The sequence below is a fragment of the Rhinoderma darwinii genome, chromosome 12, assembly GCF_050947455.1.
Source record: "Rhinoderma darwinii isolate aRhiDar2 chromosome 12, aRhiDar2.hap1, whole genome shotgun sequence".
Lineage (NCBI taxonomy): Eukaryota > Metazoa > Chordata > Amphibia > Anura > Rhinodermatidae > Rhinoderma > Rhinoderma darwinii.
Genome location: NC_134698.1, coordinates 10,585,924 through 10,613,619, shown reverse-complemented (window position 1 = coordinate 10,613,619; position 27,696 = coordinate 10,585,924). Strand labels below are relative to the sequence as shown.

At 44.5% G+C, this 27,696-nt stretch overlaps 1 protein-coding gene across 3 annotated transcripts in view; it reads left to right on the top strand.

The window, feature by feature from the left end:
• The window catches only part of LOC142664338 (uncharacterized), a 47,920-nt gene extending 25,033 nt beyond the window's left edge, over positions 1–22,887 (top strand). The window contains exons 1-5 of one of the 3 annotated variants that reach the window (XM_075843382.1): positions 18,468–18,940; positions 20,957–21,015; positions 21,271–21,319; positions 21,467–21,552; positions 21,676–22,887. In XM_075843382.1, the coding sequence (XP_075699497.1) occupies positions 18,937–18,940; positions 20,957–21,015; positions 21,271–21,319; positions 21,467–21,552; positions 21,676–22,143 (666 nt within the window). In that variant the 5' untranslated portion in view covers positions 18,468–18,936 and the 3' untranslated portion in view covers positions 22,144–22,887. Of the gene's footprint in view, positions 1–18,467; positions 18,941–19,865; positions 19,889–20,956; positions 21,016–21,270; positions 21,320–21,466; positions 21,553–21,675 lie in introns of those variants that run through there. The other 2 variants (XM_075843381.1, XM_075843383.1) reach the window with 2 other exon arrangements.
• Positions 22,888–27,696: the final 4,809 nt, after the last annotated feature.

Below are 27,696 nucleotides of genomic sequence, written 5' to 3'. Positions count from 1 at the left end.
CCAGTTATAAAGCAATATAGGCAATCCTCCCAACCATCCCGGACCCAGCAGGGCAGTCCCAGATTCCGGACTGTGTCCCGCTGTCCCGGCGGCCTGTGGCATGTCCCGGATTCAACTGTATCTGCGCCCTCAGGACGCAGATACAGTTGAATCCAATGGTGGAGCAGGGTGCCGCCAGCTCCCTGCTCCACCATTAACTACGTAACGCCAGCAGGAAGCGGCTTGGCGCATACACGCGCGATGCAGTAACGTCATCACGCCTGTCTGCGCCGAGCTACACAGAGCACAGCCGGAAGGAGACCTACTGAGGGATCTTCTCCAATCGTCATAGGAATGGGGTAAGGTGATATTTAATTTATTCTTTTTATTTGGCACAATGAAGGCATTATACTGAATGGGGGCCACTATAGGGGCATTATACTGCATGGGGGCAGCTATGGGGCATTATACTGCATGGGGGCAGCTATGGGGCATTATACTGCATGGGGGCAGCTGTGGGGCATTATACTGTGGGAACGCACTATGGGGCATTAAACTGTAAGGAGGCACTGTGGGGCATTATACTGCATGGGGAAGCTATGGGGCATTATACTGCATGGGGCAGCTATGGGGCATTATACTGTAGGGAGGCACTATGGGGCATTATACAGTGTGGGAGGCACTATGGGGCATTATACTTATGTGGGGGCAGCTATGGGGCATTATACTGTAGGGAGGCAATATGGGGCATTATACAGTGTGGGAGGCACTATGGGGCATTATACTGTGTGGGAGGCACTATGGGGCATTATACTGTGTGGGAGGCACTATGGGGCATTATACTGTGTGGGAGGCACTATGGGGCATTATACTGTGTGGAGGCCACTATGGGGCATTATACTGTGTGGAGGCCACTATGGGGCATTATACTGTGAGGAGGCCACTATGGGGCATTATACTGTGTGGGAGGCACTATGGGGCATTATACTGTGTGGAGGCCACTATGGGGCATTATACTGTGTGGGAGGCACTATGGGGCATTATACTGTGGGGAGGCACTATGGGGCATTATACTGTGTGGAGGCCACTATGGGGCATTATACTGTGTGGAGGCCACTATGGGGCATTATACTGTGTGGGAGGCACTATGGGGCATTATACTGTGTGGAGGCCACTATGGGGCATTATACTGTGTGGAGGCCACTATGGGGCATTATACTGTGTGGAGGCACTATGGGGCATTATACTGTGGGGAGGCACTATGGGGCATTATACTGTGTGGAGGCCATTATGGGGCATTATACTGTGTGGAGGCCACTATGGGGCATTATACTGTGTGGAGGCACTATGGGGCATTATACTGTGTGGAGGCCACTATGGGGCATTATACTGTGTGGAGGCACTATGGGGCATTATACTGTGGGGAGGCACTATGGGGCATTATACTGTGTGGAGGCCACTATGGGGCATTATACTGTGTGGAGGCCACTATGGGGCATTATACTGTGTGGAGGCACTATGGAGCATTATACTGTGTGGGAGGCACTATGGGGCATTATACTGTGTGGAGGCCACTATGGGGCATTATACTGTGTGGAGGCACTATGGGGCATTATACTGTGTGGAGGCCACTATGGGGCATTATACTGTGTGGAGGCACTATGGAGCATTATACTGTGTGGGAGGCACTATGGGGCATTATACTGTGTGGAGGCCACTATGGGGCATTATACTGTGTGGAGGCACTATGGGGCATTATACTGTGGGTAGGCCACTATGGGGCATTATACTGTGTGGGAGGCACTATGGGGCATTATACTGTGTGGAGGCCACTATGGGACACTATACTGTGTGGAGGCCACTATGGAGCATTATACTGTGTGGGAGGCACTATGGGGCATTATACTGTGTGGGAGGCACTATGGGGCATTATACTGTGGGGAGGCCACTATGGGGCATTATACTGTGGGGAGGCCACTATGGGGCATTATACTGTGTGGGAGGCACTATGGGGCATTATACTGTGGGGAGGCCACTATGGGGCATTATACTGTGTGGGAGGCACTATGGGGCATTATACTGTGTGGAGGCCACTATGGGGCACTATACTGTGTGGAGGCCACTATGGAGCATTATACTGTGTGGGAGGCACTATGGGGCATTATACAGTGTGGGAGGCACTATGGGGCATTATACTGTGTGGGAGGCACTATGGGGCATTATACTGTGTGTGGGCCACTATGGGGCATTATACTGTGTGGAGGCACTATGGGGCATTATACTGTGTGGGAGGCACTATGGGGCATTATACTGTGTGGAGGCCACTATGGGGCATTATACTGTGTGGAGGCACTATGGGGCATTATACTGTGTGGAGGCACTATGGGGCAATATACAGTGTGGGAGGCACTATGGGGCATTATACAGTGTGGGAGGCACTATGGGGCATTATACAGTGTGGGAGGCACTATGGGGCATTATACAGTGTGGGAGGCACTATGGGGCATTATACTGTGTGTGGGCCACTATGGGGCATTATACTGTGTGGGAGGCACTATGGGGCATTATACTGTGTGGGGGCCACTATGGAGCATTATACTGTGTGGGAGGCACTATGGGGCATTATACTGTGTGGAGGCCACTATGGGGCATTATACAGTGTGGGAGGCACTATGGGGCATTATACTGTGTGGAGGCACTATGGGGCATTATACAGTGTGGGAGGCACTATGGGGCATTATACTGTGTGGGAGGCACTATGGGGCATTATACAGTGTGGGAGGCACTATGGGGCATTATACAGTGTGGGAGGCACTATGGGGCATTATACTGTGTGTGGGCCACTATGGGGCATTATACTGTGTGTGGGCCACTATGGGGCATTATACTGTGTGGGAGGCACTATGGGGCATTATACAGTGTGGGAGGCACTATGGGGCATTATACTGTGTGTGGGCCACTATGGGGCATTATACAGTGTGGGAGGCACTATGGGGCATTATACAGTGTGGGAGGCACTATGGGGCATTATACTGTGTGGAGGCACTATGGGGCATTATACTGTGTGGAGGCACTATGGGGCATTATACAGTGTGGGAGGCACTATGGGGCATTATACAGTGTGGGAGGCACTATGGGGCATTATACTGTGTGTGGGCCACTATGGGGCATTATACTGTGTGTGGGCCACTATGGGGCATTATACTGTGTGGGAGGCACTATGGGGCATTATACTGTGGGGAGGCACTATGGGGCATTATACTGTGTGGAGGCCACTATGGGGCATTACACTGTGTGGAGGCCACTATGGGGCATTATACTGTGTGGGAGGCACTATGGGGCATTATACTGTGTGGAGGCCACTATGGGGCATTATACTGTGTGGAGGCCACTATGGGGCATTATACTGTGTGGAGGCACTATGGGGCATTATACTGTGGGGAGGCACTATGGGGCATTATACTGTGTGGAGGCCACTATGGGGCATTATACTGTGTGGAGGCCACTATGGGGCATTATACTGTGTGGAGGCACTATGGGGCATTATACTGTGGGGAGGCACTATGGGGCATTATACTGTGTGGAGGCCACTATGGGGCATTATACTGTGTGGAGGCCACTATGGGGCATTATACTGTGTGGAGGCACTATGGGGCATTATACTGTGTGGGAGGCACTATGGGGCATTATACTGTGTGGGAGGCACTATGGGGCATTATACTGTGTGGAGGCCACTATGGGGCATTATACTGTGTGGAGGCCACTATGGGGCATTATACTGTGAGGAGGCCACTATGGGGCATTATACTGTGTGGGAGGCACTATGGGGCATTATACTGTGTGGAGGCCACTATGGGGCATTATACTGTGTGTGGGCCACTATGGGGCATTATACTGTGTGGGAGGCACTATGGGGCATTATACAGTGTGGGAGGCACTATGGGGCATTATACTGTGTGTGGGCCACTATGGGGCATTATACAGTGTGGGAGGCACTATGGGGCATTATACAGTGTGGGAGGCACTATGGGGCATTATACTGTGTGGAGGCACTATGGGGCATTATACTGTGTGGAGGCACTATGGGGCATTATACAGTGTGGGAGGCACTATGGGGCATTATACAGTGTGGGAGGCACTATGGGGCATTATACTGTGTGTGGGCCACTATGGGGCATTATACTGTGTGTGGGCCACTATGGGGCATTATACTGTGTGGGAGGCACTATGGGGCATTATACAGTGTGGGAGGCACTATGGGGCATTATACTGTGTGGAGGCACTATGGGGCATTATACTGTGTGGAGGCACTATGGGGCATTATACAGTGTGGGAGGCACTATGGGGCATTATACAGTGTGGGAGGCACTATGGGGCATTATACTGTGTGTGGGCCACTATGGGGCATTATACTGTGTGTGGGCCACTATGGGGCATTATACTGTGTGGGAGGCACTATGGGGCATTATACAGTGTGGCAGGCACTATGGGGCATTATACTGTGTGTGGGCCACTATGGGGCATTATACTGTGGGGAGGCCACTATGGGGCATTATACTGTGTGGGAGGCACTATGGGGCATTATACTGTCTGGGAGGCACTATGGGACATTATACTGTGGGGAGGCCACTATGGGGCATTATACTGTGTGGGAGGCACTATGGGGCATTATACTGTGTGGAGGCCACTATGGGGCACTATACTGTGTGGAGGCCACTATGGAGCATTATACTGTGTGGGAGGCACTATGGGGCATTATACAGTGTGGGAGGCACTATGGGGCATTATACTGTGTGGGAGGCACTATGGGGCATTATACTGTGTGTGGGCCACTATGGGGCATTATACTGTGTGGAGGCACTATGGGACATTATACTGTGTGGGAGGCACTATGGGGCATTATACTGTGTGGAGGCCACTATGGGGCATTATACTGTGTGGAGGCACTATGGGGCATTATACTGTGTGGAGGCACTATGGGGCATTATACTGTCTGGAGGCACTATGGGGCAATATACAGTGTGGGAGGCACTATGGGGCATTATACAGTGTGGGAGGCACTATGGGGCATTATACAGTGTGGGAGGCACTATGGGGCATTATACAGTGTGGGAGGCACTATGGGGCATTATACTGTGTGTGGGCCACTATGGGGCATTATACTGTGTGGGAGGCACTATGGGGCATTATACTGTGTGGGGGCCACTATGGAGCATTATACTGTGTGGGAGGCACTATGGGGCATTATACTGTGTGGAGGCCACTATGGGGCATTATACAGTGTGGGAGGCACTATGGGGCATTATACTGTGTGGAGGCACTATGGGGCATTATACAGTGTGGGAGGCACTATGGGGCATTATACTGTGTGGGAGGCACTATGGGGCATTATACAGTGTGGGAGGCACTATGGGGCATTATACAGTGTGGGAGGCACTATGGGGCATTATACTGTGTGTGGGCCACTATGGGGCATTATACTGTGTGTGGGCCACTATGGGGCATTATACTGTGTGGGAGGCACTATGGGGCATTATACAGTGTGGGAGGCACTATGGGGCATTATACTGTGTGTGGGCCACTATGGGGCATTATACAGTGTGGGAGGCACTATGGGGCATTATACAGTGTTGGAGGCACTATGGGGCATTATACTGTGTGGAGGCACTATGGGGCATTATACTGTGTGGAGGCACTATGGGGCATTATACAGTGTGGGAGGCACTATGGGGCATTATACAGTGTGGGAGGCACTATGGGGCATTATACTGTGTGTGGGCCACTATGGGGCATTATACTGTGTGTGGGCCACTATGGGGCATTATACTGTGTGGGAGGCACTATGGGGCATTATACAGTGTGGGAGGCACTATGGGGCATTATACTGTGTGTGGGCCACTATGGGGCATTATACAGTGTGGGAGGCACTATGGGGCATTATACAGTGTGGGAGGCACTATGGGGCATTATACTGTGTGGGAGGCACTATGGGGCATTATACTGTGTGTGGGCCACTATGGGGCATTATACAGTGTGGGAGGCACTATGGGGCATTATACAGTGTGGGAGGCACTATGGGGCATTATACAGTGTGGGAGGCACTATGGGGCATTATACTGTGTGTGGGCCACTATGGGGCATTATACTGTGTGTGGGCCACTATGGGGCATTATACTGTGTGGGAGGCACTATGGGGCATTATACAGTGTGGGAGGCACTATGGGGCATTATACTGTGTGTGGGCCACTATGGGGCATTATACAGTGTGGGAGGCACTATGGGGCATTATACAGTGTGGGAGGCACTATGGGGCATTATACTGTGTGGGAGGCACTATGGGGCATTATACTGTGTGTGGGCCACTATGGGGCATTATACAGTGTGGGAGGCACTATGGGGCATTATACTGTGTGGGGGCCACTATGGAGCATTATACAGTGTGGGAGGCACTATGGGGCATTATACTGTGTGGGAGGCACTATGGGGCATTATACTGTGTGGGGGCCACTATGGAGCATTGTACAGTGTGGGAGGCACTATGGGGCATTATACTGTGGGGAGAGGCATTATGGGGCATTATACTGTATGGGGCGATTTATGCCCCACGCTGCCACATTTGTCCCTCTCTACAATATTTAAAGTTGGGAGGTATGAATATAGGAAAAGGAAATCTATCACTACATAACTGAGCAAAGTTGCCATTCAGGAGACGGGGAAAGCTGAGTGACAAGCACTAAACGCTGCACGTTTCCCAGATATATGACTAAACTGAATCGAATACTCAGGGACTTCTATTTTGTGGTCATTTTTTCACTCTAGGGGGAATGTTCGTTAATGTCCCATTAATCCTGCAGCTTTTCATTGAATCTTCTCGAATCTTCTCCTTTATTCGCCGTGTGACAATTTTCTCTTTCTTACCGTCTATTCCACTTTAAGTCTCCAATTTTATCTCTTCCAAATGTTCCATTTCATACTGTTCCTCATTACCTATTATCTCCGCACTCCCATCCGGCTCCCTCCATCGTCCCATTTCTATGTAGCAGCTAATCTAGTGTGTCTATTGTGCTCCCTTCATGTCCCCCCGGTCTCCTACCTGCAGCTCCAGTATTTTCCATTAATTCATTTCTTCTCTCGTCCTCTTCATTGTTGCATTATTGCCACTGCTTGCCTAAATCAATTAAAAAAAGTCACTTATGTCCATCATTCCTGGGGGGAAATTTATTAAACACGGGGAGATAAAGAAAAGGTTTCCGATTAGTTTTCCCCAAATGTCAAAGCAGGTATATAGTATGCAGAGAGAGAGTGCGGGGTCATTAGATATTCCAGACGTGAGCTATACAGGAGGGCGCAGCGCTTACTCAGGTTTTCCTGTCTCAATTCTATTAGGCTAAATTCACACATGGCATTTTGATGCAGTTTTTGATGCAGTTTTTTTTTTTTTTTTTAGAAAAAGCCAGGACTGAATTGAAAGGGCGGAGAAGTATAAAGGAAAGACTTATACATCTCCTCTCTTATGTATCCACTTCTGGCTTTGGCTTAAAAAAAAAAAAACGGAGCCAAAAACTGCATCAAAACTGCATGTGTGATTTTGGCCTTAGCTATAAAATCCAGGCCTGTGCTCCACAGATTCAATATTATCCTTTTATCTAATAGTACAATACAAATACAGCAAAAATCTATATGACAACATATGGCTGTCATTCATTCTTCCTGCTCTCCGCCCATTCCGCCATCTCTAGAAATGACGGCGTACCTATATATACTTTTATTTTTCCATATATCACCAGTGTAGGCAAAGATCCTAAACTTTGTAATATATCTTGTTAAAGAAATATGCCTCTTTCTCATTTATCTGGCTATTTCAATCCTGTGCTCAGAATCTCTTCACTCACTGAAAAACAAGTCCCAGCGTCTTACTGAGGGATTAGATCACATAGAGCAAAGCTGCAGAGGGACTTTGTGGGGGAAAGCTCACCTGCTGAACTTATCTACATCTAGTACAGGCGTCAGGAACCTTCGGCACACCAGATGTTAAACTACAACTCCCAGCATGCCCTGACAGCCAAAGGCTTTATTATTCTAGTCAAAGACTGTTAGAGGATGTTACAGCAGATGGAGCGCTGACCCCTGATTTAGTTTGCACTATATAGACTATCTCCAACCAGAGCTTGATTGAGAGCAGCACTTCTTGATTTAGCACAATCATAGCTCCCAACCGTCCCAGATTCAGCGGGACAGTCCCGGATTCCTGGCAGTGTCCAGCTGTCCCGGGCGGCCGGGGGTATGTCCCGCTGTCAACTGATCTGCGTCCTCAGGGCGCAGATACAGTTGAACCCAATCCTGAAGCAGGGAACCATCAGCTCCCTGCTTCAGAATTAGCTCAGAATGAAGGAGCACAGTGAGCTCCTCTGCTCGCCGAGGTCTCTACGGGCACAGCGCTACTTTAAATGCTGTGCTCGGGGAAGCCCTTGACCTCATAATTGACTAAATTGAAGAATAATTGGTCAAATTGTGTGAGCCCACCTGCAACGATAAGGCAACCTCTATGAGGTGGGAACCTACGCTGCACATACACCCAGAACTGGGTGATTTTAATTAGTTTAATACTGGTTCCTACCATCCCCAAGAATATGTAGGTTTAGTCCCAGTTCTGGGTGTATGTGCAGTGTAGGTTCCCACCTCATAGAGGTCACCTTGTCGTGGCAGGTGGGCTCACACAATTTGATCAAAATGTGCACTAAGAACCTCCTTATAGTAAGTAGAATTAGCAGTAATGCATATTTATTTATATTTAGTGGCTTAGGTGGCATTAGTGTTTGCAGTGTGCGGTCACCACTTTCTTGTGTGCTCTATCTCTCTCTCTCTCTCTCTCTCTCTTCCTCTCTTCCTCTCTTCCTCTCTTCCTCTCTTCCTCTCTTCCTCTCTTCCTCTCTCCACTTTCAGGAAATATACTCTACGTGCTTGGAGCTTAGCTTTTTTTCCGAGTCTCGCAGATAACCTGGTAGAGTACATAACCCCACTTGCTCTTCTGCTCTTCAGATGTTCCTCCTTCCTTTATGGCCCCAAACATACTACGCTACTGCTCCAGGTTGACATTTTTACACTGCCTGGATCTTGGTTTTGCAGATAATATAGGATAATATTGGTTGAAGGCAGGGGTGAACCTAGCCCCTCTGCTGCCTGAGGCAAACTATAAAAAGCCCCCCCCCCCCCCCCACAAATCTATAGGAGTTTTCTCATTACTAGCCTTACACATCAAACACGCAACATATACATTTTTTAAATAGGAAAACATTTGAGTTTTTGGGTGTGGAAACTGCTCCGCAAAACTCGTCAAGAACCGGCTGAAAATACCACCCGAGAAAGAAGGGACATGCCCTATCTTCGCGCGTTTATGCCTCTGACCTCCCATTGACATCAATGGGAAGCAGAGAAAGCGTATTTCGCTGAGTTTTTTGCCCGTAGCACTCAATGGGCGCGAGTGAAAAGTGCGGCGAAAATTGCGGCAAACAACGTGCAGGAAGGACAAAATTTGCCTCAAAATCCCAAACTGAATTTTGAGGCAGAATTTTCCTCCTGCAAAAAACTCAGTGTCAACATAGCCTTAGGCTATGTTCACACGGGGTCTTTTGCCGAGTTTTTTGACGCGGAAACCGCGTCGCAAAACTCGGCAGAAACGGCCCGAGAACGCCTCCCATTGATTTCAATGGGAGGCGTCGGCGTCTTTTTCCCGCGAGCAGTAAAACTGCCTCGCGGGAAAAAGAAGCGACATGCCCTATCTTCGGGCGCTTCCGCCTCCGACCTCCCATTGACTTCAATGGGAGGCAGGAGAAAGCGTGTTTTATGCCCGCGGCGCTCAATGGCCGCGGGCGAAAAACGGCGCGATAATTGCTGTTCACACTGAGTATTTTGGGGGAGGAATATCTGCCTCAAAATTCCGTTTGGAACTTTGAGGCAGATATTCCTCCCCCAAAATACTCCGTGTGAACATAGCCTTAAAGTGCTGTTTGAAGTATGGAAAATATTTCAAGAATTCTTCTTACTGCCAATCAGTGCAGTGCAAATAGTCCGGTCTGCACTGCACTGCCCCATATCTCTCCTCGGCAGCCAGTCTCATTTGCGCCGTCACTCTCTGCAATTACATTCAGGTCAGTCCAGGACGGATCGCGCTTAGTGCTGTTTTGAAGCGGAAAATCCTGGGCTGGTTTCTTTGCTCTACCTTCTGTATTGTAGTGGTCTGCCTGTGCTGGCTCAATGCCAGTGGTGGATTAATATGATCTTAGGCCCTGGGCTGTACACAAGTTATGTGCCCACAACCTACACGTAAGTATCACCTACATGTCAAAGTACATCACATGCCACTCTGTGGACTGTCTCTTAGCCTGATCATCTGCTGCCACATTCACACTTCCCCACAGCCCCCACCACTGTAATGTACATAGATTGTAAGACCAACATTACCAATAATACCCCATACTGTTACTGAATAATACCCCATACTGTTACTGAATAATATCCCATACTGTTACTGAATAATACCCCCATACTGTTACTGAATAATACCGCCATACCATAACCACATAGTGACTGAATAATACCACCATACTGTTACTGAATAATACCACCACACCATAAACACATAGTGACTGAATAATACCCCCATACTGTTACTGAATAATACCACCACACCATAACCACATAGTGACTGAATAATACCCCCATACTGTTACTGAATAATACCACCACACCATAACCACATAGTGACTGAATAATACCTCCATACTGTTACTGAATAATACCACCACATCATAACCACATAGGGACTGAATAATACCCATACAGTTACTGAATAATACCACCACACCATAACCACATAGTGACTGAATAATACCCCCATATTGTTACTGAATAGCACCACACCATAACCACATAGTGACTGAATAATACCCCCATACTGTTACTGAATAATACCACCACATAATAACCACATAGTGACTGAATAATACCCCCATACTGTTACTGAATAATACTACCACACCATAACCACATAGTGACTGAATACTACCCATACAGTTACTGAATAATACCTCCACACCATGACCACTTAGTGACTGAATAATACCCCCATACTGTTACTGAATACCACCACACCATAACCACATAGTGACTGAATAATACCCCCATACTATTACTGAATAATACCACCACAGCATAACCACATAGTGACTGAATAATACCCCCATACTATTACTGAATAATACCACCACATCATAACCACATAGTGACTGAATAATACCCCCATACTGTTACTGAATAATACCACCACACCATAACCACATAGTGACTGAATAATACCCCCATACTGTTACTGAATAATACCACCACATCATAACCACATAGTGACTGAATAATACCCCCATACTGTTACTGAATAATACCACCACACCATAACCACATAGTGACTGAATAATACCCCCATACTGTTACTGAATAATACCACCACACCATAAACACATAGTGACTGAATAATACCTCCATACTGTTACTGAATAATACCACCACATCATAACCACATAGGGACTGAATAATACCCATACAGTTACTGAATAATACCACCACACCATAAACACATAGTGACTGAATAATACCCCCATACTGTTACTGAATAATACCACCACATCATAACCACATAGTGACTGAATAATACCCCCATATTGTTACTGAATAGCACCACACCATAACCACATAGTGACTGAATAATACCCCCATACTGTTACTGAATAATACCACCACATAATAACCACATAGTGACTGAATAATACCCCCATACTGTTACTGAATAATACTACCACACCATAACCACATAGTGACTGAATACTACCCATACAGTTACTGAATAATACCTCCACACCATGACCACTTAGTGACTGAATAATACCCCCATACTGTTACTGAATAATACCACCACATCATAACCACATAGTGACTGAATAATACCCCCATACTGTTACTGAATAATACCACCACACCATAACCACATAGTGACTGAATACTACCCATACAGTTACTGAATAATACCTCCACACCATGACCACTTAGTGACTGAATAATACCCCCATACTGTTACTGAATAATACCGCCACACCATCACCCCATATTACACCACATAGTGACTGAATAATACCCCCATACTATTACTGAATAATACCACCACACCATAACCACATAGTGACTGAATAATACCCCCATAATGTTACTGAATAATACCAGCACACCATTACCACATAGTGACTGAATAATACCATCATACTGTTACTGAATAATACCTCCACACCATAACCACATAGTGACTGAATAATACCCATACAGTTACTGAATAATACCTCCACACCATGACCACATAGAGACTGAATAATACCCCCATACTGTACCTGAATAATACCAGCACACCATTACCACATAGTGACTGAATAATACCCATACAGTTACTGAATAATACCTCCAAACCATGACCACATAGAGACTGAATAATACCCCCATACTGTACCTGAATAATACCACCACACCATAACCATATAGTGACTGAATAATACCCCCATAATGTTACTGAATAATACCAGCACACCATAACCACATAGTGACTGAATAATACCCCCATACTGTTACTGAATAATACCTCCACACCATAACCACATAGTGACTGAATAATACCCCCATACTGTTACTGAATAATACCTCCACATCATAACCACATAGTGACTGAATAATACCCCCATACTGTTACTGAATAATACTGACACCATAACCACATAGTGACTGAATAATACCATCATACTGTTACTGAATAATACCACCACAGCATAATCACAAAGTGACTGAATAATACCACTATCCTGTTACTCAATAATACCCCACACCATAACCACATAGTGACTGAATAATACCCCCATACTATTACTGAATAATACCGCCACACCATAACCACATAGTGACTGAATAATACCCCCATACTGTTACTGAATAATACCGCCACACCATAACCATATAGTGACTGAATAATACCCCCATACTATTACTGAATAATACCTCCACACCATAACCACATAGTGACTGAATAATACCCCCATACTGTTACTGAATAATACCACCACACCATAACCACATAGTGACTAAATAATACCCCCATACTGTTACTGAATAATACCGCCACACCATAACCACATAGTGACTGAATAATACCCCCATACTATTACTGAATAATACCGCAACACCATAACCACATAGTGACTGAATAATACCCCCATACTGTTACTGAATAATACCACCACATCATAACCACATAGTGACTGAATACTACCCATACAGTTACTGAATAATACCTCCGCACCATGACCACTTAGTGACTGAATAATACCACCATACTGTAACAGAATAACACCACCACACCATAACCACACAGTGACTAAATAATACCCCCATAATATTACTGAATGATACCACCACAGCATAACCAAATAGTGACTGAATAATATCCCCATACTGTTACTGAATAGCACCACACCATAACCACATAGTGACTGAATAATACCCCCATACTGTTACTGAATGATACCACCACACCATAACCACATAGTGACTGAATAATACCCCCATAAGGTTACTAAATAATTTTGCTACACCATAACCACATAGTGGCTGACTAATACCCCCATAATGTTACTGAATAACACCATCATACTGTTACTGAATAACACCATCATACTGTTACTGAATAATACCCCAGATGGTAATAGTGCCTCCTCTAGGTGCCCCACACAGTAATATTACATACCCCCTTTTGTTCCCCCTAAAGGGCCCACATAGTAAGTGCTATTATCCCCCCCCCCATAGAGCCCTTGGCTGTCAGTAAAATGTCCAGACTCCCCTTGAAGTATACTCCCGGGTAGGCCCGGCTTTAGGCTAGAGGGCACCCTGTGCGGCAGAATTGTTTTGGTGCCCCCTCCCATATTACATACCTTCCAAATAAATAATGCCACCATATACTGTTCACATAAATAACACCAGTATATCCTGTACGTATAAATAATGCTGCCATTTACTTTATACATAAATAATAAGTCTGTAAAATGTATACATATATAATACCGCCATATACAGTACAAATTAATACTGTACATATAAATAATACCCCCATGTACTGTATGTATATATATATAATGCTGCCATATATTGTACATATAGAGTCCAACATATGATGCAAGTATAATTAATCGAATCACTTTATACTCTACACACATATAATACCACTACATATTGTTTGTATAAAAAATACTGCTATAACTGTAGACATATAATACCATTATATTCACTGCACACCTATTATACTGCTATATACTATACTCACATATAATACCGCTATATACTGCATACACCTATAATCAGGGGTGCAGCTAAAGGCTCATGGGCCCCGATGCAAAAGTTCTTATTGCCCCCCCCCCCCCGCAAACTTCTCATGGTCGACGGTCCGCAGCTTTCAGCTGATCGCTGGGTCTCCTAAGTGACCCAACAATGCAGCACCAGCAGCCGGGGCGACACTAAGGGCTTAAAATGTCAGGGGAAATAGCCACAATACATATGTGTCTGCCCAAAAAAAAATTATGTGTATAGGAGACAGCATAGCATATCTATAGCACTACGACCCTATCAACTATGGATAGGATTAGATACATTGGCTCAGCAGACAGTATCACACATTATAGGATTAGATACAGTGGCCCGGCAGACAGTATCACACATGATAGTATTAGATACAGTGGCTCAGCAGACAGTATCACACATGATAGGATTAGATATAAGGCCCAGCAGACAGTTTCACACATGATGGGATTAGATACAGCAGCTCAGCAGACAGTATCACACATGATAGGATTAGAGATAGGGCCCAGCAGACAGTATCACACATGATGGGATTAGATACAGCAGCTCAGCAGTCAGTATTACACATGATAGGATTAGAGATAGGGCCCAGCAGACAGTATCACACATGATGGGATTAGATACAGCAGCTCAGCAGTCAGTATTACACATGATAGGATTAGAGATAGGGCCCAGCAGACAGTATCACACATGATAGGATTAGTTACAGTAGCTCAGCAGACAGTATCAAACATGATATGATTAGATACAGTGGCTCAGCAGACAGTATCACACATGATTGGATTAGATACAGCTGCTCAGCAGACAGTATCACACATGATAGGATTAGATACAGTGGCTCAGCAGACAGTATCACACATGATAGGATTAGATACAGTGGATCAGCAGACAGTATCACACATGATAGTATTAGATAATGTGGCTCAGCAGACAGTATCACACATGATAGGATTAGATACAGTAGCTCAGCAGACAGTATCAGACATGATATGATTAGATACAGTGGCTCAGCAGACAGTATCACACATGATTGGATTAGAGACAGCAGCTCAGCAGACAGTATCACACATGATAGGATTAGATACAGTGGCTCAGCAGACAGTATCACACATGATAGTATTAGATACAGTGGCTCAGCAGACAGTATCACACATGATAGGATTAGATACAGTAGCTCAGCAGACAGTATCAGACATGATAGGATTAGATACAGTAGCTCAGCAGACAGTATCACACATGATAGGATTAGATACAGTGGCTCAACAGACAGTATCAAACATGATAGGATTAGATACAGTGGCTTAGCAGACAGTATCACACATGATAGGATTGGATATAGGGCCCAGCAGACAGTATCACACATGATTGGATTAGATACAGCAGCTCAGCAGACAGTATCACACATGATAGGATTAGATAATGTGGCTCAGCAGACAGTATCACACATGATGGGATTAGATACAGTAGCTCAGCAGACAGTATCACACATGATAGGATTAGATACAGTAGCTCAGCAAACAGTATCACACATGATTGGATTAGATACAGCAGCTCAGCAGACAGTATCACACATGATTGGATTAGATACAGTAGCTCAGCAGACAGTATCACACATGATAGGATTAGATACAGCAGCTCAGCAGACAGTATCACACATGATTGGATTAGATACAGTAGCTCAGCAGACAGTATAACACATGATAGGATTAGATACAGGGCCCAGCTCGCTGACATTGCGGCTCCAGCGCTGGACCCAGGACAGGTAAGAATAATAATTTTGCTTCTTTATGTGTTACTGATTATTTTTGTGTGTTTGTGGTTTTTTTACAGGTTCCGTTGTTGGACTTCGGATACGAGGACTTCAATGACGGCGTTTTTTTATTCTCAATAAAATGGTTAATGGGGGTTGTATTTTTTTTATTTCAATAAAATATTTTTTCTATGTGATTGTACTTTTTTAAACTTTATTATCACCGCCTTAGTAATGGCCGCTGGCTGATTGACAACCTCAATTACTAAGGCGAGGCTTAATGTTAGCAGGTGCAGAGGCTACACTAACCCCCATTATTACCCCGGTACCCCCCGCCACCAGGGGTACTGGGAAGAGCCGGGTACCCGACCATCTGTAGTAACGGTCAGGCACCGGGGCGGTCGCAGGCTGGTAGTATTAGGATGGGGAAGGCCAAAAACAGTGGCCCCTACAACCCTGGTAATGCTGCCTGCTGCTGCTGTGTTGTATCTGGCTGGTTATGAAAATTGGGGGGAACCCCACATCGTTCTTTCCAATTATTTATTTTTTTGTTTTTTTTAAATGACGTGGGGTCCCCCCATTTTTCATAACCAGCCAGATACAATAAAGCAGCAGCCTAGCATCACCAGGGTGGGAAGGGCCGCTGTTTCTGACCTTTCCCAGCCTGATAATACCAGCCAGCAGCTGCCCCATTGCCCAACCATCACTACAGATGGTCAAGTACTGGATGGTACCCGGCTCTTCCCAGCACGCCTGGTGGCGGTGGGTACCGGGGTAATAATGGAGGTTAGTGTTAGCCTCTGCACCGGCTAACACTAAGCCTCGCCTTAGCAATGGACGCTGTCAATCTGCCGGCGGCCATTACTAAGGCGGTAGTAATAAAGTTTTAAAAAAAACACAAAGACATAGAAAAAATATTTTATTGAAATAAAAATAAACCACACGACCCTCATTAACCATTTTATTGATAATAAAAAAAGCCGTCATCGAAGTAGTCCTGGAATCCGACGTAGTCCAACGACCGAACCTGTAAGAAAACACACAAAAAATGATTAGTAACACATGTGTTAGGCTTAGATACAGGGCCCATGTGCGGTACTATCTGTGGGACCCTGTATCTAAGCCTACCAGCAGACAGTAATCTTATACAGTAATACAGGGCCCATCAGAGAGGATCACACATGGGCTATGTATCTAAGCCTACCATGTGATTGGCTTAGATACAGGGCTCAGCAGACAGCATCACACAATCTGTGATCCTGTCTCATGGGCCCTCTAAGCCTGATACATCGTAGGCTTAAAGGACTTGTCCAGTCCCTAAACATTGATGGCCTATCCTCAGGATAGGCCATCAATAGCTGATGTGTCGGGGTCCGTCTCCCAATCAGCTGTTTTGAAGGGGCCGCAGCACTCGTACGTGAGCTGCTTCCCCTTCATTTCCCTTACGCCGACACCGATTCACAGTGTGACCGGAATGAAGTGACAGGAATGAAGGGGAGCAGCTCTCGTACGAGTGCTCTGGCCCCTTCAAAACAGTTGATTGGCGGGTCCCGGGAGTAGGACCCCGCTAATCAGCTTCAGCAGACAGGGATATTAATCTTACCCTCCTCTTCAGCCGCGGCGGAAGTTCTGTCCAAACTCTATCCAGGATCACGATGTTGTGCGCGGCGCATAGCGTTGTGATGTCAGGACCTCCCCTGCGATTCCGGAACCAGGAAGGTAAGTACTGTCAGTTACTATAGTAACAGGGGCCCGCGGCCCGAGTTATTATAGTAACTTTTTATTGATGTGGTGCGGGGGGCTGCAGGCCCCCCTGGCTTCGGGACACGGGCGTAATTGCGACCGCTGCGACCCCTACAGCTACGCCACTGCCTATAATATTGCAACATACACTACGCACAATACTGCTACACAGTCTACACACACAATACCAGTATATACACTATATACTCTACACATCAGTTTTCCCACTATTTACACAAAAGCACAGCAAAAACAGTTTCTAAATTATTGCTGCAAAACTACAATGTGTGAATGTCCTCACAGTATCATATGGACACAAGAATCATATACATCCACATACACAAATATGATATATACATATATATACACACACATATAAAACACACACATTTACACACTCATACACATATACACACTCTCATACATTACATACACTTACCTTTAATGTAGGATCTCTCATGCAGACAGTCTCATATATAGACGAGAATCATATATATCCACACACACACACACACATCTCGCCTCATGGTAGGTGCGGCACTGGATACATGACCCGAGACAGTCAGAGGAAGGTGCACCGGCAGCGACCAACAGTAGCACAAGACTAAGATAGAGTCAGTCCAGGTGGAGGCCGGGAGGGCCAATGTACGCAACAGCCAGCAACCACCAGCTCAAGGGGTACTAGGCCCGAAATACGCAGTAGTAGCCACCAATTTAAGGCCTACTAGGCCTAAGCAGGTGGCCCCTGTATCAAGGAGGGATGACCTTGACCCTGTGTGTGCCGGTCACCTCAGAACAAATCCCCATCTTGCCAGCCTGAGCCATAATGTGCGTCTCAGTAGTACGAAGATTGTATATCATTTTCAGAACCAATTTTTGTGCCCCCCCAGAGTGGGAAGAAATGTACATGGTATTCGTGCCATCACCAGCAAAAGACGTGTGTATCTTGTGCAAAGTCAACGTTGTATTTCTTTCTGTGACACTCCTGCGGGGTCACCACCATCATACTCCACCCTTGGCCACCTTACATGTGTATGTATATCTGTTGTGTGTGCTGTATATATCTGTGATGTGTGTATACACAGGGTGTAACTATAGGGTACAGAGGTGGCGGTTACACCCGGGCCCTGGAGCCTGAAGGGACCCAAATGGTCTCTTTTCCCCATATGAGGAGACCAGTACTATACATTATGTGTGATGGTTGGGGGGGGGGCCTGTCACAAATTTTGTGTTGGACCCCACGGACCTTAATTTATACCCCAATGTATTGTATATATGTATAAATGTGGTGCATATGTATATATGTAGCATGGATCGCACACCCTTAAGGACGGCCCTGACTGTACGGTGCGAAAAGCGCAGCAAAAGTTTTAACCCTGCTCATCCCTTTGAATACATGAGTATGAAGCATGAAGATAATGTAACAGAACCTCTGCAGAACCAAGTCCAATGTACAAATACAGAACCAAGTATACAGCAGCGATAATATAGAGTCACATAATAATATACGAATGGAGCCGCCGTCTGATGCTGTTCACCCCACCGCACCCCGAACCACTAAGGTCTTATTATTTACCCCTATTTGCCCCTCATGTCCCTGTATAATAAAGATGTGGAAATAACCCGACCACTGTAATGATAAAAAGATGAAAACCTCAGGATATAATCATAGAGACCCCAAATAACCTGATCAGGAAGGGGTTAAAAAGAATCTGGTCTGATCTGATATTGAATATGAAATGTCAATCCCACTGAAGAGAAGTATAAGGCGGTCCCCGCAGATTATCCCCACAGCCTCATGTCATAGGCAGAAGTATAACACAGATATTACATGAGGTCTGCTGATATAAGAGCCGCATGTCCCTTTAAGTTTTGTCACTGTCAGCAGCCAATGGGATCGCTGGATTTGAATTTGTAAAAAAACAACAGTCAGTGGTCCTCAGTCTGTTACAAGACAACGAGGAGTGAAGATGGACGTGGGTGAGTTCTCACATCCCATAATGTCATATAACTGACACTGATTTATCTCATCTCCCATGATCCTTCACTCACATTATTAGGAATATGATGAGGATCTTATTATTTCACCTAAATCCTACTCAGACAAATGTCCTCCAAAGACTGTTGGCAGCCACCACTAGGGGGAGCTGCTGTCTATGTTTTTATATTGCTCTCTAGAATTTCAATATGACCTGTATAAATATTGGTGCCGTGTACTCCCCCTAGTGGCTGGTGCAGGAAACCAGAAATGTATCATTTAATTCTCTGGCTGTGTGATGGGAAGATCTGCTGGAACTGGTTATGTGGGCACTCTGCTTTGTGTCTGGTATTACCTATATTGGTCCTTCTTCTTTGTGGGGACCCTATAAATACCCAGTAAGGGCCCCACTCCAATGTATTATCACTGCCTATAAATATAAGTGCACAAATCTAAAGTCACAGTACAAAAACCATCTTTATGTAACTAATACATTTATTTGCATCTTCCCACTGACAAATGGATTATAACAAACAAGATAAAGTGAACCCTGTGTATTAATATGTAGAATGTAGAAGTGAATGTCCTCCTTTTATCGTCATTTTTAGGTGCTGATTACGTTCTTAATAAATCTTTATAATGATCAGAGCTCCATTTTTCTGATACAGAGGTCCAAATCCCATGCATTGAGAATAACATTATAACTGTCTGCAGCCTCCACTAGGGGGAGCTCAGGAGATTACTGAATACTAGTTCTATAAAACAGTATGCTGTGTTCTCCTACGCTCCCCAGTGGTGGCTGCAGGCAACTACAATTTATTATTTTATTCTAGGGTTTTGCAGGGGATTTGGAGCTCTGTATGGGGAAAACTGATCTCTGATTAATATAAAGACATATTCAAAAAATGTAAAAGGTGTTCTCCGGGACTTACACATTAACATTCTTCTGATAGTACATCAATATTTTATCATGGGGGTCTGACACCTGAGCGGACATTCAGTACATGTAGAAAGCTGCAGTGTTCGTGTCTTTATCAGATCTGTGACTAAGTCTCTTTTTTGGGTCCCAGCTTGTGATTTTGCAGATCAGGACGTGTACAGGATGGCAGCGGGCAGCAGTTCTCTGGAGGTCAGTGTCTTCATTGTCTTGTTTTTTCCTTCCCTGTGATGGACATGTAGCAGCAGACTCTGATCCAGCAGGAGACGTCCATGTGGCCGGCTGTCCACTCAGACAAGTAGCCGCTTATTGAGTACGAGCCCCGGAAAGGTAACAAGTCCACAAATCACCGGCTGCCCATTTGGTATCTGACCCCTTGTCCTATTGTCCTCTGCTCCATTCCTGATGAGTGATGAGCGGCCACTTACTGGATTCTCTTCTCTTTAGGACATCTACCGCCGTCAGGAAAGCGTTTATGGACTTTTACCCTTCTTAAGTGAGTATTTTTTTTATATCTGATAATCCAGCACATAACAGGTCCCATTGATGGCGGATTAAAGGAATGTTACTGTCATTTTATAGACTTGACACTTTCTTGACATCTTATGACTGATCTCATTATCTGGTTGGGTTCTCTCTGTAGCTTACCCCAGGACCGAAGAGGAGAGAGATCTTCAGCGTCTCATCTACTGCACACAATACCTGCCGTCACCGATATTCAAGATGGAGGTCACTGATCATACCGCGTATTGTGTTCTCAATATAACAGATTCCTCCATGTTCTCTCTATAGATGTGAAGGTTTTATAGGAACGTCTCAATAGACAATTGACTGAATCTTTTTTTTTCTTAGCGCCTCATGCCGACCAACCGGGCAGCACAGAGGAAATACCTGCCTTGGTCATGGGACGAAGAAGAACCCAAAACGACACCAATGATGGATGGCCAGCTGACCGAATATCTGAAGGTGGAGGAGGACAAGACGGAGCCAGAAGAGGCAGAGGACCGGGAGGAAGATGGACATGAGGAAGACAACGATGAGGAGGAAGAACATGAGGTGGAAGACAACAGCGAGGATGAAGTGGAAAGCATGGAAGTAGACACTGAGGAGGTTGAAGACAATGAGGAGGAGGAAGAGAAAATCGTGGAAGAGGGAAAAGAAACCACGGAAAAAGTCACCATGAAGATAAGAAGAGTTCAACATCAGGCAGGAAGAAGATGTAGGATCCGCCAGCATTCCCCCCTCCGCTACATCCACAGCAACCTCCGAGGAAAGAGGAACATCATCTGGACCATCCTCCTCAGACCAATGTGCCGGTGATGTGTGGTGCGGCACCATCCAAGCTGTAATACCATCAACAGCCACAACAACAACAGAAATAACAACTTCTGTAATATTAATAATAATAATTGTTAGGTTAAAGAAGCTTAAAAAATAATAATAGTAACAACAGTATAAGAATAGTGTGATAATATTAGGTGTAGTATATAGTGTATAATATCAGTAATAATAAGAGCAGTAATAATATAACTTATAATATTTAGCAGCGGGTTTGATCCAGGGTTCTTGGACTGATCGCCTTTTCCCGGGGTCAGGAAGGAATTTTCCCCCTGTGGCACGAATTGGCCGAATGTGTCCGGGGTTTTCGCCTTCTTCTGGATCAACAGCTTTAGGATTAGGGAAGTAGTTGATAGTTTAGCAAAATAATAATAGAAATATTAATAAAAATAGTAATAATAATATAAGAAAATATAAATATATAGTTATAATATAATAGTATTAATAAATAGTATAATAATAAATATAACAAGAATTTTATTCATGGCAAATATAATAATATAGATTTATAAGAATAATAGTAAAGTAAAATATAATATTTAGCAGCGAGTTTGATCCAGGGTTCTCGGACTGATCGCCTTTTCCCGGGGTCAGGAAGGAATTTTCCCCCTGTGGCACGAATTGGCAGAATGTGACCAGGGGTTTTCGCCTTCTTCTGGACCAACAGCTTTAATGATAGGGCATAGGACTAGAGTAATAATAGTAATAATAAGAATAATAATATAATAATAGTAATAATAATAATAATAATAATAATAATATAATAATAATAATAATATAATAATAATAATAATAATAATAATATAATAATAGTAATAATAATATAATAATAATAATAATAATAGTAATGATAATAATAATAGTAATAATAATAATGATAATAATAGTAATGATAGTAATAATAAGAATAGTATAATAATAGTACTGATAGGGTAATGATAGTATTAATTGTTAGAAATAAATGATTAATTATAATTATAACCTTGTGTCGTCTCCTTTATTTTACTGTAATGAAGAAAAACATTTCATCTGAAATTCTCCACATATTTGTTATAATCCTCATTTCCATTGGTTCAAGTTTCACATTTAAATATTATATTTTTAGGTTTAAAAAGTTTTGTGCTCATTTTATAATATATCTTTACAATGGTTGGAGCTCCGTGTCCTCTGTAAAGTCATAGAGGTAAATGATACAATTCTGATTACCTTCAGTCACCACTAGGGGGAGTTTACCGTGTATGAATTTATACCGATCCTGACGCAATGATAAACCCAGGTTCAGTACGTTCCTAAACTCCCTCTAGTGGTAGCTGTAGGCAGCAAGATTTTTATCATTGTAAAGAATTGTCCTGCAAATAGACAACCTAATTTTCCACATGAAACTTCATTGGATATCCGGCTGCTGAATCTCCTCTGATCAGCAATTATCTCACTTTGTGGCTTCTTTAGATTGTAAGGGTCTATTCACACGATGAAATCAAATTGTGGTACATTGCCGGTTTAATTGGGGGTACACACGTTTATCGATAATCTCAATAAACTGTGATTTGACCGCACCGTGTGAATAGACCCTAATAGGGGTTTTGCAGCAGACCAGCTCTGTAATGGGGCACTGTTTCAGATTGGTCCTAATATGGGCATACAGTTCCTGCCTTTGTGATGGGGTAATTTTTGGGGTGCAAGATGGCTGATACTTTTATTGGACACTGTGGCTAGCTCTGTTATGGGGGCACTGTGGCTAGCTCTGTTATGAGGGCACTGTGGCTAGCTCTGTTATGAGGGCACTGTGGCTAGCTCTGTTATGGGGCACTGTGCCTAGCTCTGTTATGAGGCACTGTGGCTAGCTCTGATATGGGTGCACTGTGGCTTGATCTGTTATAGAGGCACTGTGGCAAGCTCTGTTATGGGGCACTGTGCCTAGCTCTGTTATGAGGCACTGTGGCTAGCTCTGATATGGGTGCACTGTGGCTTGATCTGTTATAGGGGCACTGTGGCAAGCTCTTATGGGGCACGGGGGCACTGTGGCTTGCTCTGTTAGGAGGGCAATGTGGCTAACTCTGTTATGAGGGCAATGTGGCTAACTCTGTTATGAGGGCATTGTGGCTAGCTCTGTTATGGGGGCACTGTGGCTAGCTCTGTTAGGATGCAGATACAGTTGAACCCAATGCTGCAGTAGGGAACCGTCAGCTCCCTGCTTCAGCATTAGTACAGAGGACACCCTGGACACAGCCCTACTTTAAGCGGGAAACCCTTGACGTCACTGTCCATATATGTTTCATACATAGTTCCCGTTTCATATATAGACCTCCGTTCGTCTACTGTGAAGACTCTGATGTGGTGCAAGGCACTGATATGTTGACTCAAACCTTAACTTCTCTACAAAAGTCAATATCCACCCTAAATTAATCTAAAAACAGGTTCCTAATTCTGTGTGGATTAATTTCTTAATATATCTTTATAAGAGTCGTCGCTTCAATTTTCTGATACAGGGCTCCAAATATCCTCCATAGACATAATTACACAAATATATATAAATAAATATAATTTTCTTGCCACTAGAGGGAGCTAAGGAACTTACTATATACTGGCATGTATTGAACTGTATATTAAAACTGTATGCAGTAAGCTCCCAAGCTCCCTCTAGTGGTGGTTGCAGGCAGACAAATACAAATCCATATTTTTTGGGGTTTCGTTTTTACGGCATTCATTGTGTGGTAAATATTACATGTTAGGCCTTATTCACACGACAGAGAAAAAAAATGTCCATTAAAAATTGATCAACTGTCAGTTTTTCATGGCCATTTTGCATCAGTTTGTCTCTAAATTTTCATCCATTTCCAGTCCGTCTGTCCGTTTTTAATGGCCGTTTGACATCCATTTTGCATCAGTTTTTCATGGCCGTTAAAAAAACTGATGAATTTCATTGGTCAGGCTTTTTTTGTCCCAGCCCCCTGAAAACACCCAAAGGAAGGTCACATGTTCACCTAGACACTATTTACAGCCTCCCTGTAGATGATGCCACACCAGCCTCCCTGTAGATGATGCCACACCAGCCTCCCTGTAGATGATGCCACACCAGCCTCCCTGTAGATGATGCCACACCAGCCTCCCTGCAGATCATGCCACACCAGCCTCCCTGCAGATGATGCCACACCAGCCTCCCTTCAGATCATGCCACACCAGCCTCCCTGCAGATCATGCCACACCTGCCTCCCTGTAGATGATGCTACACCTGCCTCCCTGTAGATCGTGCCACACCAGCCTCCCGGTAGATGCCACACCAGCCTCCTTGTAGATGCCACACCAGCCTCCCTGTAGATGCCACAACAGCCTCCCTGTAGATGCCACACCAGCCTCCCTGTAGATGCCACACCAGCCTCCCTGTAGATGCCACACCAGCCTCCCTGTAGATCGTGCCACACCAGCCTCCCTGTAGATCGTGCCACACCAGCCTCCCTGTAGATGCCACACCAGCCTCCCTGTAGATCGTGCCACACCAGCCTCCCTGTAGATCGTGCCACACCAGCTTCCCTGTAGATGCCACACCATCCTCCCTGTAGATGCCACAGCAGCCTCCCTGTAGATGCCACACCAGCCTCCCTGTACATGATGCCACATACTCACGGGTGCAGCGCCGTCTCCTGTCTTCTTCACTTGAGGTCACTCGTCTGCACGGGATCTGGCAAGGCAGCGCGACGGGACGATGACGTCATCGAGGCGCCTTCAAACCCGTGAAGACGAGTGACCACACTTGAAGAAGCGCCGCAACCGTGAGTATGCCAACGGTAGCCAGCAAGGGAACTAGTAGTTTCCTTGCCAATCCCAATGTAACAGATCAGTTTTTAACGGTTGTTACATGTATTGACAGCCGTTAAAAACGGATCCATTGACTTCTACGGGGGCCATCAGGCCGTTAAAGCGGCCCAAAAATAGGACATGTCCTATTTTTAGACGGCCATTATACACGGGCCGTTAAAAAAACGGCCGTGTGATTGCACCCATAGAATATCATTGCTCTGAAAACGGCTATGTGAAGGCCGTTAAAAGGACGGCCATCACACAGCCGTTTTTCACTGTCGTGTGAATAAGGCCTTAGTCTTATTCTGCAGGTCAGTAGAATAACGGCGATGCCAAATTGATAAAAAAAATTATGTTTTACTTCTTTTACAAAATAAAAAAAATCTCAATTTTTTTTTGTTTTGTGCCCCTTTATCCTGAAATACCATACCTTTTTTTAAATCTTACCATTCATGGAGCAGTGTGAGGTATAGTTTTCGTACCATTGGGGTACATTTATTTGATCACTTTGTATTCCATCTTTTTGGGGTAACCAAAAAACAGCAATTTTAGCATTGTGAATAATTTTTTTCCTACAGCGTTTCTTGTGCTGGTTAAATGACATTATATTTTAATAGTAGGGACGTTTACAGATACAGGCATACCAATTAGGTTTATTTTTTATTCTTTACATTTTTTTATGTGAAAAATGGGAAGTTTAAAAAAAATAATAATAATAAATATTAGTAAAATTTTATTAAACATTTCTTTTTTTCTTTTTTTTTAGTCCCCCAGGATGACTAAAATAAATGTAAATTTTTTGGAAATAAAATGTGAAAAATATATATATAAAAAACATAAACAAAGTAAAAAGAAAATAACTTTTTCCCATTTTCCATGCGCTCTTTGTATCGCTCATGCAACACACTGCAAAACTTAAGAATTGCAGTGTACTGGCTTTTTCTTTGCTCTCCTATTAAGCCCTGCCTCTGGCGATCGGGGGACAGAGGGAGCCCCCTCCATCTGTCTAACTGCTCAGATGCCAAAGCAACTGAGGGGTTAAACAGCTGAGATCAGAGTTACCTCTGATCCCAGTCATTGTAGGAGAATGTCAGTTGTATAAAACAGCCGGCACCTGCCAAGTATGGTGCGGACTCAGCTCTTTAACCCACGCCATATTGTTAAAAAGCACATTGAAGGCGGATGTCGTTAAGGGGTTAACTCTATGGCTAAAAAAAAAAGTGTTGTTTTTTTTTTTTTTACAATGCTATCCTAGCCTCAGGTCTAAGTGACTAGGGGTCAGTTATTACAAGGAAAATTTCAGTAGAAAAAGTTCCAGATGATTTCACACCAGGCTTTTGAAGTTTATACCATTTGGCAGTGCCAGTTTCCCAGCAGGTTCTCTATTTTCCTATGCCAGTTGCGGTTTAGTAATAAAAGTGTGAGAGGGCTCAGAAGGTACCAGTGGTGGTCTACTGTGTGGAGCAACCACCATCTTCTATAACGCAAAGGTCCTAAAGAATAGAAACACTCTGGTTTATGTGAGACTCCGAGTGCCTTCTAATGATCTTGACTCCAACAATATTAACCTTTCTTGTATCATTAGTCATAAAATATTCTTTGCTCTTGATGGACTACCTCTTAATGTTTCGGGACATCAGACATAGTCACCATGGTACTATATAGACTCTGTAAACTCTAATTTTGGATCAAATCAATATTCAAAATGATAAGTCTGAAAATATTTGAGTATTTGTT